The sequence below is a fragment of the Eriocheir sinensis genome, chromosome 31 (genome assembly GCF_024679095.1).
Source record: "Eriocheir sinensis breed Jianghai 21 chromosome 31, ASM2467909v1, whole genome shotgun sequence".
NCBI lineage: Eukaryota > Metazoa > Arthropoda > Malacostraca > Decapoda > Varunidae > Eriocheir > Eriocheir sinensis.
The window spans coordinates 8516241-8532541 of NC_066539.1; the positions used below are offsets into that span (position 1 = coordinate 8516241).

At 44.5% G+C, this 16301-nt stretch overlaps 2 protein-coding genes across 2 annotated transcripts; both read right to left on the reverse strand.

Annotated features, from left to right (window-relative positions):
* Positions 1-6326: 6326 nt before the first annotated feature.
* Positions 6327-9073, reverse strand: LOC127005875 (oplophorus-luciferin 2-monooxygenase non-catalytic subunit-like). The gene is made up of 3 exons (XM_050875196.1): positions 8238-9073; positions 7058-7183; positions 6327-6778 (listed from the first exon to the last, which is right to left on the reverse strand). Exons 1-3 carry the CDS (start codon positions 9040-9042, stop codon positions 6633-6635), a joined length of 1077 nt encoding a protein of 358 aa, XP_050731153.1. The 5' UTR covers positions 9043-9073; the 3' UTR covers positions 6327-6632.
* A 3155-nt stretch (positions 9074-12228) lies between these two features.
* Positions 12229-15274, reverse strand: LOC127005874 (oplophorus-luciferin 2-monooxygenase non-catalytic subunit-like). The gene is made up of 3 exons (XM_050875195.1): positions 14411-15274; positions 12954-13079; positions 12229-12680 (listed from the first exon to the last, which is right to left on the reverse strand). The coding sequence occupies exons 1-3, from the start codon at positions 15213-15215 to the stop codon at positions 12535-12537; spliced, it is 1077 nt and encodes a 358-aa protein (XP_050731152.1). The 5' UTR covers positions 15216-15274; the 3' UTR covers positions 12229-12534.
* Between the last annotated feature and the right edge of the window lie 1027 nt (positions 15275-16301).

Sequence of the window (16301 nt, forward strand, 5' to 3'; positions counted from 1 at the left end):
TGGACAACATATCAATAAAAAAAAATCTTGTCCTGCGGTCTTTCTAACTCCTCATATTGTTCCTCTACATCAGTGTTTCTTAAACTTTTTTGTGCAGCGGACCCCTTTTATTAAAATTACTCATGTAGCGGACCCTTTATTATTATAATTTTCCTCTTGAGTTTGAAAGTGTTTGCAGGTCATAATATACTGAAATTACAACTGAATTATTTATTACTGGCTTATCTTCAAAATAAATGTTTATATTTTGCTTAACATAATTTCCACAACATTTGGTGCTACAAAAATAGGAATTTATGACGTTTTGGCCGAAAATTTGACTGAAATCGATATTAAAAATTATCCTGCGGACCCCTTGGAACATTCCACGGACCCCTGGGGGTCCGCGGACCACACTTTAAGAAACACTGCTCTACATTAACAGTTCTACCTTAAACTGCTTCTATACATTTAACAGTTCTTGCTCTGGTGCCCCTTTCCAAATTTCCCATGAACAAAAAACGCAAATCACATTCCTCCCGACCCGTGACTCACCCGGCCCGTGACGCAAGTTTGCCTCGCGTGAGCTTCGGTTCGGCTACATAAGTCAGCGAGGGACAAAAAACAATAATCTCCGTCGATAACGCACAACGCTAACGATAAATTCGGTCTTACTGGGAAACAAATAAACTAAATCCTTGCTGATAACGTTTACAACACTCAGTTGAGACTCTTGGCGCCTCAGATTTTTCCTTCTCTGACTCGGTTGTCGGCGTTGCATGTGCCTAAATTGCAGCGACGTTCAGCACTCGGTCTGGGTCAAGTTAGGTTGGTTAGGTCAGGTTGGGTTGGGTTGGTTAGGTTAGGTGGGTTAGGTTGGTTAGGTCAGGTTGGTTAGGTTAGGTGGGTTAGGTTGGTTAGGTCAGGTTGGTTAGGTCAAGTTGGGTTGGTTAGGTTAGGTGGGTTAGGTTGGTTAGGTCAGGTTGGTTAGGTCAAGTTGGGTTGGTTAGGTTAGGTGGGTTATGTAGGGTCATCACAGGTACTTTTTGTAATAATAATAATAATTAACGGTTTATCTAGTGTCATATGCAGCCAACAGCTGAAAATATATATTAGAATTAACGATTAAAAAGTAAAAATAGTAATAAAACTGTAAAAGAGCACCAATGTGAAAGGCTTTGTGTAATATGATAAAAAGAGAAAATATAAAAAAAAAACAATAGAAAACATACCCAATGATAAAATTGGGGGGAATTATAGTTACAAAATTATAAAAGTGACTAGTGAAACAAGATGACTAGTAAAACATAAGGGTGGTTAATAAGCTTGACTAGAGTGGGGACGGTGCTGTGCTTATAACGGTCGGTGCGGGCTCTAATGGGAACTAGCTTGTTGGAGTTGCGTAGGGCTCGTCGAGGTGGTGGTGCGTCGGGGGGCAGCAAGTCGCGGTGGCGGGATATACATATAGGAAATAAGTAGGTAGTTGCATATTCATGAATTGAGGCGGTTTACATCACCCGGCCTGGTTTAGGTTAGGTTGGTTAAGGTTTGGTCAGGTTTTGGTTAGGATGGGTTTTGGTTAGGTTATCACAGATTCTTTTTGCCAGGAAATACACTCAAAATAATTATGAGAGGATTTAGGTTAAGTTAGTTAGGTTGGGCTGGTTCAGTCAGGTTAGGCAAGTTAATCGCAGGTGCTTTGTGCCAAGAAACACACTGAGAGTAATTAGAGGAAGATTTAGATTAGCTTAGTTAGGTTGGGTTGGTTAGGTTGGGTGGGTTATGGTTACATGTGTTTTTTTGCTTAGAAACACACTCACAAATAATTAGAAGAGGATTCAGGTTAGGTTAAGTTAGGTTAGGTTGGTTGGTTAAGGTTACAACAGGTTCCCTTTGTCGGGAAACACACTGAAATTAATTAGAAGAATATATATGTTAGGTTGGTTAGCTTAGGTTGTTTAGGCTAGGTAGGTTAGGCAAGATAATCACAGGTGCTTTTTGTCGGGAAACGCACTGAAATTAATTAGAAGAATATTTAGGTTAGGTTGGGTTGGTTAGATTATGACAGAATCTTTTTGCCGGGAAATACATTGATAATAATTAAAAGAGGAATTAAGTTAGGTTAGTTGGGTTAGATTGATTAGGTTAGGTGGAATGGTTAAGGTTACAACAGGAGCATATTGCCGGAAAACATACTCAAAATAACTAAGAGAGGAATTAGGTTAGGTTGGGTTGGTTAGGTTAGGTGGGTTAGGTAAGATAATCACAGGTGCTTTTTGTCGGGAAACGCACTGAAATTAATTAGAAGAATATTTAGGTTCGGTTGGGTTGGTTAGGTTAGGTTGGTTAGGTAAGATAATCACAGGTGCTTTTTGTCGGGAAACACACTGAAAATAATTATAGAGGAATTAGCTTAGGCCGGTTAGCTTGGGCTGGTTAGGTAAGCTGGGTTAGTTAAGGTTACAACAGGAGCTTTTTGCAGGGAAACACACTCAAAATAATTCGAAGAGGTGCTAATCACGGATACACCTCAGAAATATTTGACCCGGTTCTGTTCTATGTATAAAATTCACGACCTATTGGCTTGCCAGTATTCAAAGCCGTGTTCCTACCCTCTCTATAGAATTTAAACATGTATTTGTGAAGAGGAGACCCAAATAATGCAGCTTATCGCGACCCGGGTGACACTGCATCTGAGAAACCACCGGGTGTGTCTAGCCAGCATTATAAAGAGCACAGAAAGGTCGTGTGTTATCTACCCAGGGCTACGGAAACATACTAGCCATTCATGAAACAAGTCCTGTGTCTAGCTATACCATGAATACATTCCATTCCATTCAACTGAAAAATATCTATCAATAGTCAGGGTTATGAATAGGCCTGGGTTGGTATTCTCAGGTGCTACCGGTCTCTTACATCGATCAACAATTTCCAAAGGCCGAAAAATAGATCAATCGGGTTTAAATCTAAGGTTTTACACAATCATGGTACAGAAGAAGGGTCATACTACTACCAGAGTCGTAAAATTACCCCTGCTGGTGCCTAAAACCTTATAAAAGCCAAATTAAATGTGTGTGTGTGTGTGTGTGTGTGTGTGTGTGTGTGTGTGTGTGTGTGTGTGTGTGTGTAAGCTTCGAAATGTTTAAGAATATGACTCCTGTCGTATTCATTTGGCGAGGAGAATGACACCACACTCCATTATTAAAAAAAAAGTCACCTATCTTATCAGGGAGGGTTATGAAAGCACCCCAACCCCAGTCCTTTCACCAGACATGGGCACAGGGTCAGTGTGTGTTTAAATCGTCAGGAATAATATATATCCCTGTTTTTATCTACTGTTGAAGGAATATTCTACTCACTAGATGAACAAACTCTGGATGTTTGTATCTAACCAGGGTTATCAAGACATATTCCGTTGAACAGATAGCGGGCTTTTTTATTTCTTCTTTTCTTTTGCCATTGAACTTCCTCCTTCACTGTAAAAAAAAAAAGGACAAGTCTATGTATCTTCATTTAGCCAAAGTTACGAAGGCGCTCCTGTTTTCCTCTGGCCAACCTTACGAAAGCCGGCATTCCATTCAGAGGATAATCCCCGTACCGTTGGTCAGGAATGTTCTCCTAATCCGTTCAGTTGGCAGATAAGCCGTGATTAGCTACCCAAGGTTAAGCCGGGCTGTACTGATAACATTCCATCCCATTCATTAGCATTCCCTCACGTGATGTTGTTACCAAGTTTAATCTACCCATGAACCTCTTCAGACTGTTACATAAAAGCGTCACATTGGTATCAACCTTACCCTTAACATATATACCATAGTCTTAAAGTTACTGGATCCGTAGGAAACAAATGAATGGGGAAAATACAGATTACTTGGGCTGTATTTTTTCCGAGACATTGAAATTACTGACCATGCCTTTCTGCCCATCGAAACCTACTACCTACGCATGGTGACCTACCGTTGCTAAATTAGTTAACTCCACGAAAAAGAAAAAAAAAAGAGGACGAAGACGAAGAAGAAGAAAAGGAAGAAGAAAAGAAGAAAAAGAAGGTGAAAAGAAGAAATACTTACCAATGAAATCTAGCTGCCTGCCTAACTTAACCCTGATTAGTTAACTCCACGAAAAAGAAAAAAAAGAAGACGTAGACGAAGCAGAAGAAGAGGAAGAAGAAAATAAGAAGAAAAGAGGTGAAAAGAAGAAAAACTAACCAATGAAACCTAACTGCCTGCCTAACTTAACTCTGATTAGTTAACTCCACGAAAAAGAACAAAAGAAGACGAAGACGAAGAAGAGGAAGAAGAAGAAAAGAAGAAAAAGAAGGTGAAAAGAAGAAAAAAATAACCAATGAAACCTAACTGCCTGCCTGCCTAACTGAACCCTGATTAGCAACCTGTCGCCCCCTGTCCCTGCTAAATTAGTGACTCCACGGGATAAAAAAACTTCATCAAATCTGCCTAACGTATTAACCCTGAATAGTAAACTGCCGCAGCGTTATCTTCCCCACTGACATCTGCACCTTTATTTTTTTATAAGATGAGAGACAAGACACGACACACTGAGCCCAAAATAATATAAAAAAAACACGTTAGTAATGCCAATATGGGGGGCGACCGAGTTAATCTGTATGTAAACCAAATAAACATACAAATGAAACGCAGAAAAAAGTAGCTAGCCAATAAAAAAAAACAAGGATAAGAAGAATTCACGAGCTCGCAAAGTCACCCATGAAGCAAGTTTTCTTTTATGCCCCCAAAGAGAGTGTGACTTTACTGAATATCGCCAACTCGTGTATTTTAAGGAGGCCAAAGGAGGATGAGGTATAAGACCCAGAGGCAGACGACATAAGGTGGAGGATACGTGAGGCGTGGCAACCCTCCCCCATCCTCCTTCCCTCATTACTTTACCCATTATTCTTCCCTCGATATCAAGAGCTTGTTGTGTATCCTTCCTTTCCCCTTCAGAGCAAGTGTACATTCTAGTCTCTCTCTCTACTAGTTTCTTGATTTGGTTTTAGTTTTATATTTGAGTGTGTATGAGGAGAGGGGGGAGAGGACGGGGAGAAAAAGAAGAGGACCAGGAGAGGGTAAAAAGGAGTCTGGGAGAGAGGAATCCCACTGGCCACTCGACTGCATAAAGTGAGTGAGCGAGTGTGAGAGTGGGTTTGTTGAGTGAGTGTATGGGTGAGTTAACATAGCCTGGGAGAGTGGAATCCTACTCGACTACATGAAGTAAGTGAGTGAATGAGTTTGGTGAGTGTAAGGATGAGTTAATATAGCGAGTGAGTGAATGAGTTAGTGAGTGTTGGGTGAGTAGTGAACGAGTGAGTGAACGATAGAGTGAGTGTGAAGATGAGTTAACATAGCAAGTGAGCGAGTGAGTGAATATAAGCAAGTGAGATGTGAATGAGTGAGGGTGAGAATGAGTTGCATAGTGAGCGAGAGGTCGAAGGGAAAGATCTATAGAAAATGTTGGTGTGTTAACTTGCAAAATTCTGACGAACTGCCACATTCAGGTAATATCTCGACTTCCATAGCTGATGATGCTAATAATGATGATATAAACAAAACTAATAGACTATCCCGTTCCTTACAATTTGCACACGTTTTCCTCCATTCTTATTCTTTCTTATGTTTTCATTTTTTCTTTTCTTCGTGAGCGGGTGGAGTGTCAGGACGGGTTGTTGTATGGTGAGACAGGAATAGAGACTTACACGTTGGTGAGACTCATTTTCATGTTCGTAAATTAACACAAAATAAAGTCGTGAAAGTGTATCAGGCCTCCGTTGAAGTGCATACATTCAGCCAAGAAAGAGATCCCACCCCACAGCATGAAGAAACGTGGAAAGGGACCAAAGTATAAGTAAAGTCTAACGTAAAGTGAGCATCAGCCATCGTCTCAAGGCTTCGCTCATTCTCTGTTGTAGCGTTCATAAGGTGGCGGATGACTCTGGGGGTCCAACGTGCACACCCTGTACTGCTCTGGGTTGAGGCGGTGAAGGCGTGGGAGGAGGGAGGTGCATAGCGGGGCATCTTTTTAACACAGGAACAGTCTGAGAGACTCAAAGCCAGGGTCGAAATTCTCAGACGCTTCCGCCTCTCACGGCAACTGTTTCCAAAGGCAGAAAAAGTTTTTATGAGTGTTTTTTTTCACGCTCATGATACAGATGAAGGGTCAAACTACCTCCAGGGTTATAACTGTATTTCGGGAAATGCCCCAAACTCCTACGACAGCCTTGCCAAGGGTGTGTTCTTGGAGACCGAAATGTTAAGAATATGGGCCCAGACTTTCTACCACCAAGTGGCACACACACTAAGCCTCGACCCACGATATGGCAGATAAAGACGTCAACGACAAAGACCGTTTATTGCCCTTCTTAATTTTTCTTAAAATGATCCTAAATCATCAGCAACATTGGTTTACAAGGCATTTGGCTTTCCTTAAATTCACTCTCATTACAATAAGCCTAAGCCATTAGCGATATTGGTTTACAAGCCATATTCGCCTTTTCTTTACGTGCAGCAGCAGGCACCGGCGCCACTGGACTGCTCAGAACCCTCTTAAGTGCTATGGTAGAGGCACGTCTAGTGGCTTGTTTCTTCACGCAGCATAACAGGGAAGCACGGTTGGCAGCAGCGGGCGGGTGGCGGCGAGGCTCAGCAGTTTGCTTGAAGGAATTCAACATCAACGTCGAGAATGTCGGTTTCTGTGTTCTCGCAAATGGTGCCCCTGGCGATGGTGCTGCGGTGGTCATCGTTCGACACCAGCCACAGAATGTTACAAGAGCATTCGAAGGGATTGCCTGAAGAGGGAGGCACCATTAGCAACCTCTGTATTCAAGTCATGATTCAAAACTTTGGTGATTTTCTTCCAGTCCTCAAAAGACTTACCCAAAAATAAAAGCTTAGGGTACAAGCGATATTTGAGGATGGGAATATAGTAGCTGAGAAGAATGGCAGAGTGATTCAGATAGATTTTCAAAGGCAAATAAAAAAGTAATAGAAACACACACACACACACACACACACACACACACACACACACACACACACACACACACACATACACACATTTAACTTACCGTCAAATACGAATGTGCGTAGTTTGCCGGCGACGCTGTCGAAGACTGGCTCCCACACCTTTTGGTCGAGGCTCTCCACGAAGTTGTTTTGCATGAACAGCTTTGTCTCGTAGCCGTTTCCCAGACCTGTGGAACGAAGATAGTTGTCAACACGCCTTTTCGGAACATGGAAATTCATTATCCAGCAGTAACCGTGTAGACAGACTTCCGGCGGAATGATTTTGTACGCTTGAAGAAGATAAGAAGTTGTTTTTTTCTCTATGGGAAGCCGAGTCATGGAACCTGTCTTAGGGCACTTGCAAGGTACCGTGATCCAATTATGAAGTACTTTAGGGAAAATACGCAAGTTTGGCCGCCCTCCACTCACTGTCCAAAAGGGATCATTTAGGAGCACAGCCTGACGAATGTAACCCAGACAAAACATCCTGACGGATGTAACACTGACAATACACATTCAGACGAGTGGACAAGACACCACAGCCTTAGGGCCGACTATGGTCCTCGGGCACGCTCCCTAACCAAAAGCCTTACCAGCCTGGTAACAGGCATTACCAACACCTCGATCCGAATTCACAGTCGTTGTTTTCGAGGTCTCGGAGATCCCCAACTTGGTGACGATCATAAGACAAAAACCTCTGATTCGGTACTATTGGTATGCCGGAGCAGTAGGAAAGGCAAACACTGCATCAGCTGAACGGATGACCGTGAAGGATGTGGATAATGGAATAAAGTTATTAGTCAACACCCGGGATGGAGGGTTTCACACTATCTGCACCCTGGATGGACTGATGGCTTGCTTTCCACCGCCAAAACTACTTTCTTTCAAACTGTGTTCCCGAATTCTTGTGAAATTTGCTTAGAGGGTGAGACCAAACCAATTACTCGAGAGAAGGGATTTGTGTAAGCTGAAGTTCTTCGTGAGTCCCCTTCTACAACATTCACTCGACTCCGGGAGAATGTCATTATCCTGCCACGAAGGTCACGTTTCCATGACATCATAGGGCAGCTCGCAGCTTTCTGTTTAGGGGAGTACAAAAGAATAATAAAGGAATAGAATTACATCCAAAATGAAAAAAAATAGACTCCCCCCACTCACTGGAAGGATAGTTGCAGCAAACCAAATTACGTAAGAGGCATTCGACCGCAAGTACAGTCTTGCCTCCTGTTCTGTGATACAAACCTTCAATGGCTCCAACTTCAACGGTATGGATGTTGTTATCGTTCAGGTAAATCGTTTCGATGGGACTCTTGAACTTCAAAGAGCCAGCGTAGAGAGTTTCCAGCTTGTTATTGCTCAAGTCCAGGTACACGAGCTTCGTATTCTCAAAGAAGGCATTCTCCCCCACGTGATCAAGCTCGATGTTGTTAGCCACAAAGTACTCCAGGTTGGGGAGGTTCTTCAGGGCGTGGTCACCATACTGAAGGCCGGGGTTGTACGCGACATCCAGGTGCGTGAGAGTGTCAGAGCTCATCTCCGACATGTGGATGAGGCTGTTTTTGAAGACACGAAGGTCAGTCAAGTGCGGAGCGTAGTCCACGAGATCAAATGGGAAGAGAACCAGGAAGCTGTCGGTGACAATGAGTGTTTCGAGCCTCGGCGCCGACTTGTCAAACGCTGTCGGATAGATATATTCAAGGTTTGTGTGGCTGATGTAGATGTTGGCAAATGTTACGTCCTGGAAGATGTCCAATCCCAGGTCAAGGATGTTGATTCGTGGTTCCTCCGGGTTGGCGAAGATGGTCAGCATGGAGAAGTTATTGAACGGAAAATTTGCCTGGAACACCTCCGCCAGCTGAGCGTCGTCCGACACTCGGGAACAGTCTAGATTCAGTTTCAAGTCGACTTGGGTGCATACACAGGGCGAGATGTCCAAAGCATTGGGACAAGGGAAGTCGTTCTTTGGCTCAGCCACGAACGCCTCGGACGCCGCCTGAGTTAGCGTGGCGGCGCACAGCAGCAGAAGCGTCAGCATCTTGGCGGTCATGGTGCAAGAACAACACTGAGTCCCTGGGGCTCCTCGGAGACTGATAACGGTGACTATGTTGCCACCACTCTCGTCTCTCTCAAGGACAGAAAAAATAGCATATGTCCAGTGCTATATGGAACTTATGCCCGGTCCGACTCCCCTACTCGCCCTCCCCCCCGCCTAATCTCTCTTTGGGGTTTAACCAAACATACCAGTAAGTTTGTCGATGCCATAAAACAGGATGATTAAGCAGATCCAATCATGATGATTGGATATTCCAGGCTGAACTAAATGGCCCCTACAAGCAGTCCAATAAATGAATGATGAAATATTGCTTTGATAAATACGACATTATAAGTAAGGGAAAAATGACTCCTTTACTAAATACCTTGAATATTATAAATCTAATTAATTCTGACTACGTAAAGTACTTGGTGTGTGTGGAATCTGATTTTCGACCCAGGAACCAGGAACCACTGTATTACAGCCACGAACCGTGCTAACAGTATTACATTTATTTCTAGAAATGTGAGCAACAAGGGCGCAGAAGTTATCTCTAAACTGTATCTGGTAACCTTAACTGAACTGTACATTGTTAGTTTTTTTTATTACTAGAAGCTGTTCTGACAATAGACAAATATTATCACAAGGCTTACAACCTTAGCACGCCAAGAAAGACAAGTTGAATTTACACCCTCCGTAAATGACGCATAAACGCTACATGTGTCCATGGATGGGGAGGGGGGCGAGGACAGCGGATTCCCAGGAGCTACCGTGTACAGACTGACTGGCTCTTTGTATAGTTTCCATAGATTCTTGTGCTTTTTTTTGTCTGTGTGTGTGTGTGTGTGTGTGTGTAATCACCACGGCCTGATCACGAGTCTGACTCGCTTTCGCCAGCAGGTACCCTCCCGACGTGAGCAAGTGCATCCTCATTATCGTTGATCTCTGGGTACTGCCAGGACCTCACACACCACACACCCCATCCCCCTTGCTCAAAAGGAGACAGTAACCACTCCTACTCAATGGAAAGAATCCGGCCTGAGCGGGGCTCGAACCGCCGCCTGTTTGGCCGTGAAGCCTTGCAGCGCGGCTCACTAGCGGATTGAGCCACCGGAGCGGTGTGTGTGTGTGTGTGTGTGTATGTGTCAGTGGATGGAATGCTGGTGTGGCGTCGTGCGCAGTCCTTTTGTCGTGAGTCGTCCCAAATTGATCTGTACATGCGCGGGTTTTGTTTACATACTCAGAGTGGACAAATTTGACACGGTATATCGTCGTATTTCGTTCCTTTTTCGAGTTTTGTCGCAAATTGTTCTACGCATGCGCGGGCTATGCTATTTTTCATTCCCTGCACACTCTTCTAATAGCTTATACTAAGCTTACCTTTGATCTTATGATTGTCCTTCTGTCTCCTCAGAGTTCTCTTCTGATCCAAGGTCAGGTTTATGGGATATTCTCCATTCAATAGTAACTGAGTTATGGGTTCCGTGTCAGCCTCGAATTGGCTATTTATTCATGAAAACTAGCATGATGATGTATTGCCGTTTTTGGTACGAACGTACCAGGTTTGGTACTTTTGGGTGTACAAAGTAGCCTACGACTTCCTCTAGATCTGGTACTAAACAGAGATGGTATTTTATTAAAGAACTTAGGTTCATGTTCTCGTAGCTTTGGATACAGGGTTGAGAACATACCATGGTCATGGCTATCATGTAAAATAGGGTGAACCTAATGCTGTATCTGTTTCTTCTTCCGCCGCTGCCAGCGACGATAAAGTATCCATGCACATGCTACCTCTTCTACGTCCATGATCACCAGACTGACACAGAGTGAGAAAGAGAAGGGAGGGGGGGGGGGGGGACGCGCTACTGTAAACGCCGTGTGTGAACAGTCGCCCCGCAGTCGCGCTTCTGGAGTGGCGCCACTGAAATCGCCTCGTCTGAACAGGCTCTACAACTGATGTTAAGCTAATTGGGCGATATTTGAGGTGGCTGACTTGTTTCCCTTTTTGAAAATTGGCGTCACATTAGCTACTTTCCAGTGGCTGGGCACGTACCCAGAATTTACCGACATCCTAAAGACATCGGTAAGTGGGCCACTGAGAACCTCCTTGCATTCTTTCATGACACGCGGGAAGATTTCGTCTGGGCCTGGAGGTTTGTTTTTCTTTAATCTACCAATCTCATCCTGGACTACCTGCCTGGTGATGGTCACATCTCTCAACTTGTCGTTATTTTCTCCCTCATATACCTGAACTTTCTCCGGAATGGTTGTTAGATCTTCCTGTGTGAAAACTATTAAGTTGAAGGAAGTGTCGGTCGAGCTTGTTTTTAAAGGAGTCAATTGTGTTGCACTGAACCACTGAAGGTGGAAGCTTATTCCATTCTCGTACTACAACGCTGGTGAAGAAAAATTTGGTGCAGTCTGATTTCACTTGTTTACATTTGAGTTTTGTGCCATTATTCTTCGTTCGCAGAGTCATCGACCATAAACAATTTTGATTTGTTCACATTCGTAAAGCCATTAAATTTTAAAACATTCGATCAGTTTTCCTCGGAGGCGACATATTTCAGAGAACATGTTAAGGGTGGAAAGCCTCTCATCGAAGGGTTTGTTGCGCAAGAGAGATAATATTTGTTGCCCGACGTTGAACACCTTTTAATTTAGCAATGTCCTTTGCGTGGTGGGGAGACCAAAACTGTACCGCATATTCCAAGTGGGGTCTGACTAAACTATTGTAAAGCGCAATATTCTGTTCGCTTTATTTGCAAAGCCCAACATTCTGTCCGCTTTATTTGCTGCATCGATGCATTGTTGTGAGAATTTGAGGTGCGAGGGAGAGTAGTAGGGCGGAGAGCGGAGGGCAGGTGTGTGCCAGGTTAAGTGTCATGGTGTGACTGATGGGGTTGCCTGCTTGGTCGTTTTTTTTTATACCCTGTGTTACGTCACGCGGAGCTCGGGGAGGATGCGCGGAATGGGACCAATTTTGAGCCGACCGCGGTTGACCTCCCTTTATTTAGATCTTGGGTCAATCTACCATCAGGGTCATAAAAGTTTCTCGGGAAATGCCCAAAACTCCTACGACAACCTTGCCAAGGGTGTGTTCTTGGAGACCGAAATGTTAAGAATATGGGCCCAGACTTTCTACCATCAAGTGACACACACACTTAGCCTCGACCCACGATATGGCAGATAAAGACGTCAACGACAAGGAGCGTTTATTGCCTTACTTAACTTTTCTCAAAATGATCCTAAATCATCAGCAACATTGGTTTACAAGATATTTGGCTTTCCTTAAATTCACTCTCATTACAATAAGCCTAAGCCATTAGCGATATTGGTTTACAAGCCATATTCGCCTTTTCTTTACGTGCAGCAGCAGGCACCGGCGCCACTGGACTGCTCAGAACCCTCTTAAGTGCTATGGTAGAGGCACGTCTAGTGGCTTGTTTCTTCACGCAGCATAACAGGGAAGCACGGTTGGCAGCAGCGGGCAGGTGGCGGCGAGGCTCAGCAGTTTGCTTGAAGGAATTCAACATCAACCTCGAGAATGTCGGTTTCTGTGTTCTCGCAAATGGTGCCCCTGGCGATGGTGCTGCGGTGGTCATCGTTCGACACCAGCCACAGAATGTTACAAGAGCATTCGAAGGGATTGCCTGAAGAGGGAGGCACCATTAGCAACCTCTGTATTCAAGTCATGATTCAAAACTTTGGTGATTTTCTTCCAGTCCTCAAAAGACTTACTCAAAAATAAAAGCTTAGGGTACAAGCGATATTTGAGAATTGAAAATAAGTAGCCGAGCAGAATGGCAGAGTGATTCAGATATTGATTCTTAAAGACAAATAACTATGTGATACACACACACACACACACACACACACACACACACACACACACACACACACACACACACACACATGTAACTTACCGTCAAATACGAATGTGCGCACTTTGCCGGCGACGCTGTCGAAGACTGGCTCCCACACCTTTTGGTCGAGGCTCTCCACGAAGTTGTTATACATCCAGAGCATTGTTGAGGTGCCGCTTCCCAGACCTGTGGAACCAAGATGGTTGTCAACACGCATTTTCGGAACATCAAAATTTGTTATTATATATTGAGTGGGGAGAAGCAGAGACCCAAGGCTCAGCCAGTGAAAGTGGTAAACGCGTGGTCGATAGTTCATGCTCCGACAACACCCAATCATCGTCAGATGGCCAAAGGTCACCGACAAGCTGAGCATCTCGACATCCATCACGACTTCGATCTAGGGTGGGGTACAAGGGGTGGGTGGGGGGAAGGGGGCGCAAGATAATTCGGCATCACTAGAAAACTGCTCCACGAGTCACCGCGGACTGAAATCAGCCAACAGTAACACTGTAGACAGCCTTCCGGCCCAATGTTTTTGTACACGGGAAGACCAAAAAAAGTTATTTTTTATCTTCAATGGCGAGCCGAGTCATGGAACCTGTCTTAGGGCACTCGCATGGTTCGGTGATCTGATTCTGAAATACATCAAGGAAAGTACGCAGGTCTGGCCGCCCTCCACTCACTGTCCCAAGAGGGATAATTTAGGAGCATAGCCTGACGAATGTAACACTGACAGTACACATTTTGACGAGTGGAAAACAGACAGCACGGCGTTAGGGCCGATTTTACAGTCATGGGGCACGCTCCCTAACCAACCTTGATAACAGGCATTACCAACACATCGATCCGATTTCAATGTCATTGTTTTCGTGGTCTTGGCGATCTTGGAGCTCGGAGATTTCGGAGAACTTGGTGGGGAACATAAGACGGAGATCTCTGATTCGGTACGGTTGGTATGCCGGTGCAGTAGGAAATGCAAACACTGCATCAACTGAGCGGATGACAGTGAGGGATAAATGTGGAAAATGGAATACAACTAACACCCGGACTGGAGGGTTTCACACTATATACTTTCTGGATGGACTGATGGCTTGCTTTCCACTGCCAGAACGACCTTCCTCCAAACGGTGTACTCGAACTCTAGTGAAGTTTGTCTGGAGGGTGAGACCAAAGTACCACAACTGATTACACTTGCTTAGCAGAACTAATAACTCAGCGAAGAGGTCTGTGTAAGCTGAAGTTCTCCGTACGTCCCATATAACAACATTCACTCGACTCTTCGGGAGAATGCGGTCATCATCCTGCCACAAAGCTCAAGTTTACATGGCCTCAGAGAGCAGCTCACAGCCTTCTGTCCAAGGGGAAAAAAAAAGAGGAAAGGAATATAATTATATCCACGATAAAAAGAAAAGAACCCCCACACATATACCCTCTCCCACACAAGTAGGATACTGGAAGACAAATTAAGAGACATTCGATCGTAAGTACAGTGTTGTCTGCTGTCCTGTCATACAAACCTTCAATGGCCCCAACTTCTACAGTATGGATGTTGTTATTGTTCAGTCTAATCGTTTGGATGGGACTCTGGAACTTCAAGGAGCCAGCGTAAAGAGTTTCCAGTTTGTTGTAGCTCAAGTCGACGTACACGAGCTTCGTATTCTCAAAGAAGGCATTCTCCCCCACGTGATCAAGCTCTATGTCGTTAGCCACAAAGTACTCCAGGTTGGCGAGGCTCTTCAGGGCGTGGTCACCATACTGAAGGCCGGGGTTGTACGCGACCTCCAGGAACGTGAGAGTGTCAGAGCTCATCTCCGGCATGTGGATGAGGTTGTTCCTGAAGACACGAAGGTCAGTCAAGAGCGGAGCGTAGTCCACGAGATCAAACGGGAAGAGTTGCAGGAAGCTGTCGGTGACAATGAGTGTTTCGAGCCTCGGCGCCGACTTGTCAAACGCCGTCGGATAGATGAATTCAAGGTTTGTGTGGCTGATGTGGATGTTGGCAAATGTTACGTCCTGGAAGGTGTCCGCTCCCAGGGTGACGATGTTGATTCTTGGGTCCTCCGGGTTGGCGATGATGGTCAGCATAGAGAAGTTATTGAACGGGAAGTCCGCCTGGAACACTTGCTCCAGCTGAGTGTCGTCCGCCACTCTGGAACAGTCTAGATTCAGTTCCAAGTCGACTTGGGTGCATACACAGGGCGAGATGTCTGCTACTTCAGGACATGGATATTCGTTCTTAGGCTCAGCCAGGGACGCATCGGGCGCCGCCTGAGTCAGCGTGGCGGCGCACAGCAGCAGAAGAGTCAGCGTCTTAGCGGTCATGATGCAAGAAAAACACTGAATGGCTGGAGCTCCTCGGCTTCCCTGCTCATCGCCGAGAGACTGATAGCGGTGACTGTGTTGCCATCAAGCCCGTCTATCTCAAGGACAGGAAAAATAGCATATGTCAAGTGATATATGGAACTTATGCCCGGTCCGACTCCCCCACTCGCCCTCCCCCGCATAATCTCTCTCTGAGGTTTAACCAAAGACATCAGTAAGTTTGTCGATGCCATAAATCAGGGCGACTAAGCAGATCCAATCACTACGTTTGGGTATTCCAGGCAGAAATTAATGGCCCCTACAAGCAGTCCAGAAAATGGATGATGAAATTTTGCTTTAATAAATACGGCATTATAAGTAAGGGAAAATTGACTTCTTTATTCAAAGATATACAAGAAAGAAAAGTATATATTAAAACTATCTGGAAAACAAGACACAGAAAAACACAGGAGCTGCAGCACAACTAAAGAAACAGCCTAGTGGGAGCCGATGCCAAGGCTTATCCCACGCCTACTACTGAACTGAACTATTAAACATACATTAAATAATATGAATCTACGTAATTCCGATTGCGTAAGGTATTTGTTGTGAGTGTGGAATCTGATTTTCGACCCAGGAACCAGGAACCACTGTATTACCGCCACGAACCGCGCAAACCGTATAAAATTTGTTTCTAGAAGTGTGAGCAACAAGGGCGCAGAAGTTATCTCTAAACTGTGTCTGGTAACCTTAACTGAGCTGTACATTTTTTTTATTACAGAAAGGATATGGTCTCCCTAGAAGCTGTTCAGACAATAGACAAAAATTACCAAAAAGCTTACAAACTTAGCGCACCAAGAAAGACAAGCTGAATTTTAACTCTTTGTAAAGGACGATTGTAGACGGTGTGGTCATCTAATTAAGGTATTTACATGTGTTACGGGGATGAATAAAGGTGATGTCGATAGAGTGCTCATCCTAGAAACTGTTAAGACTCGACGGAATGGCCACAAATAGGGAAAAAAAATCAAGTTCATGAAGGAGACAGGCAGGAGCGGGGTTGTGAATAGGGTAGTGGTGATTGGAACGAACTGAGCAAATATGTAG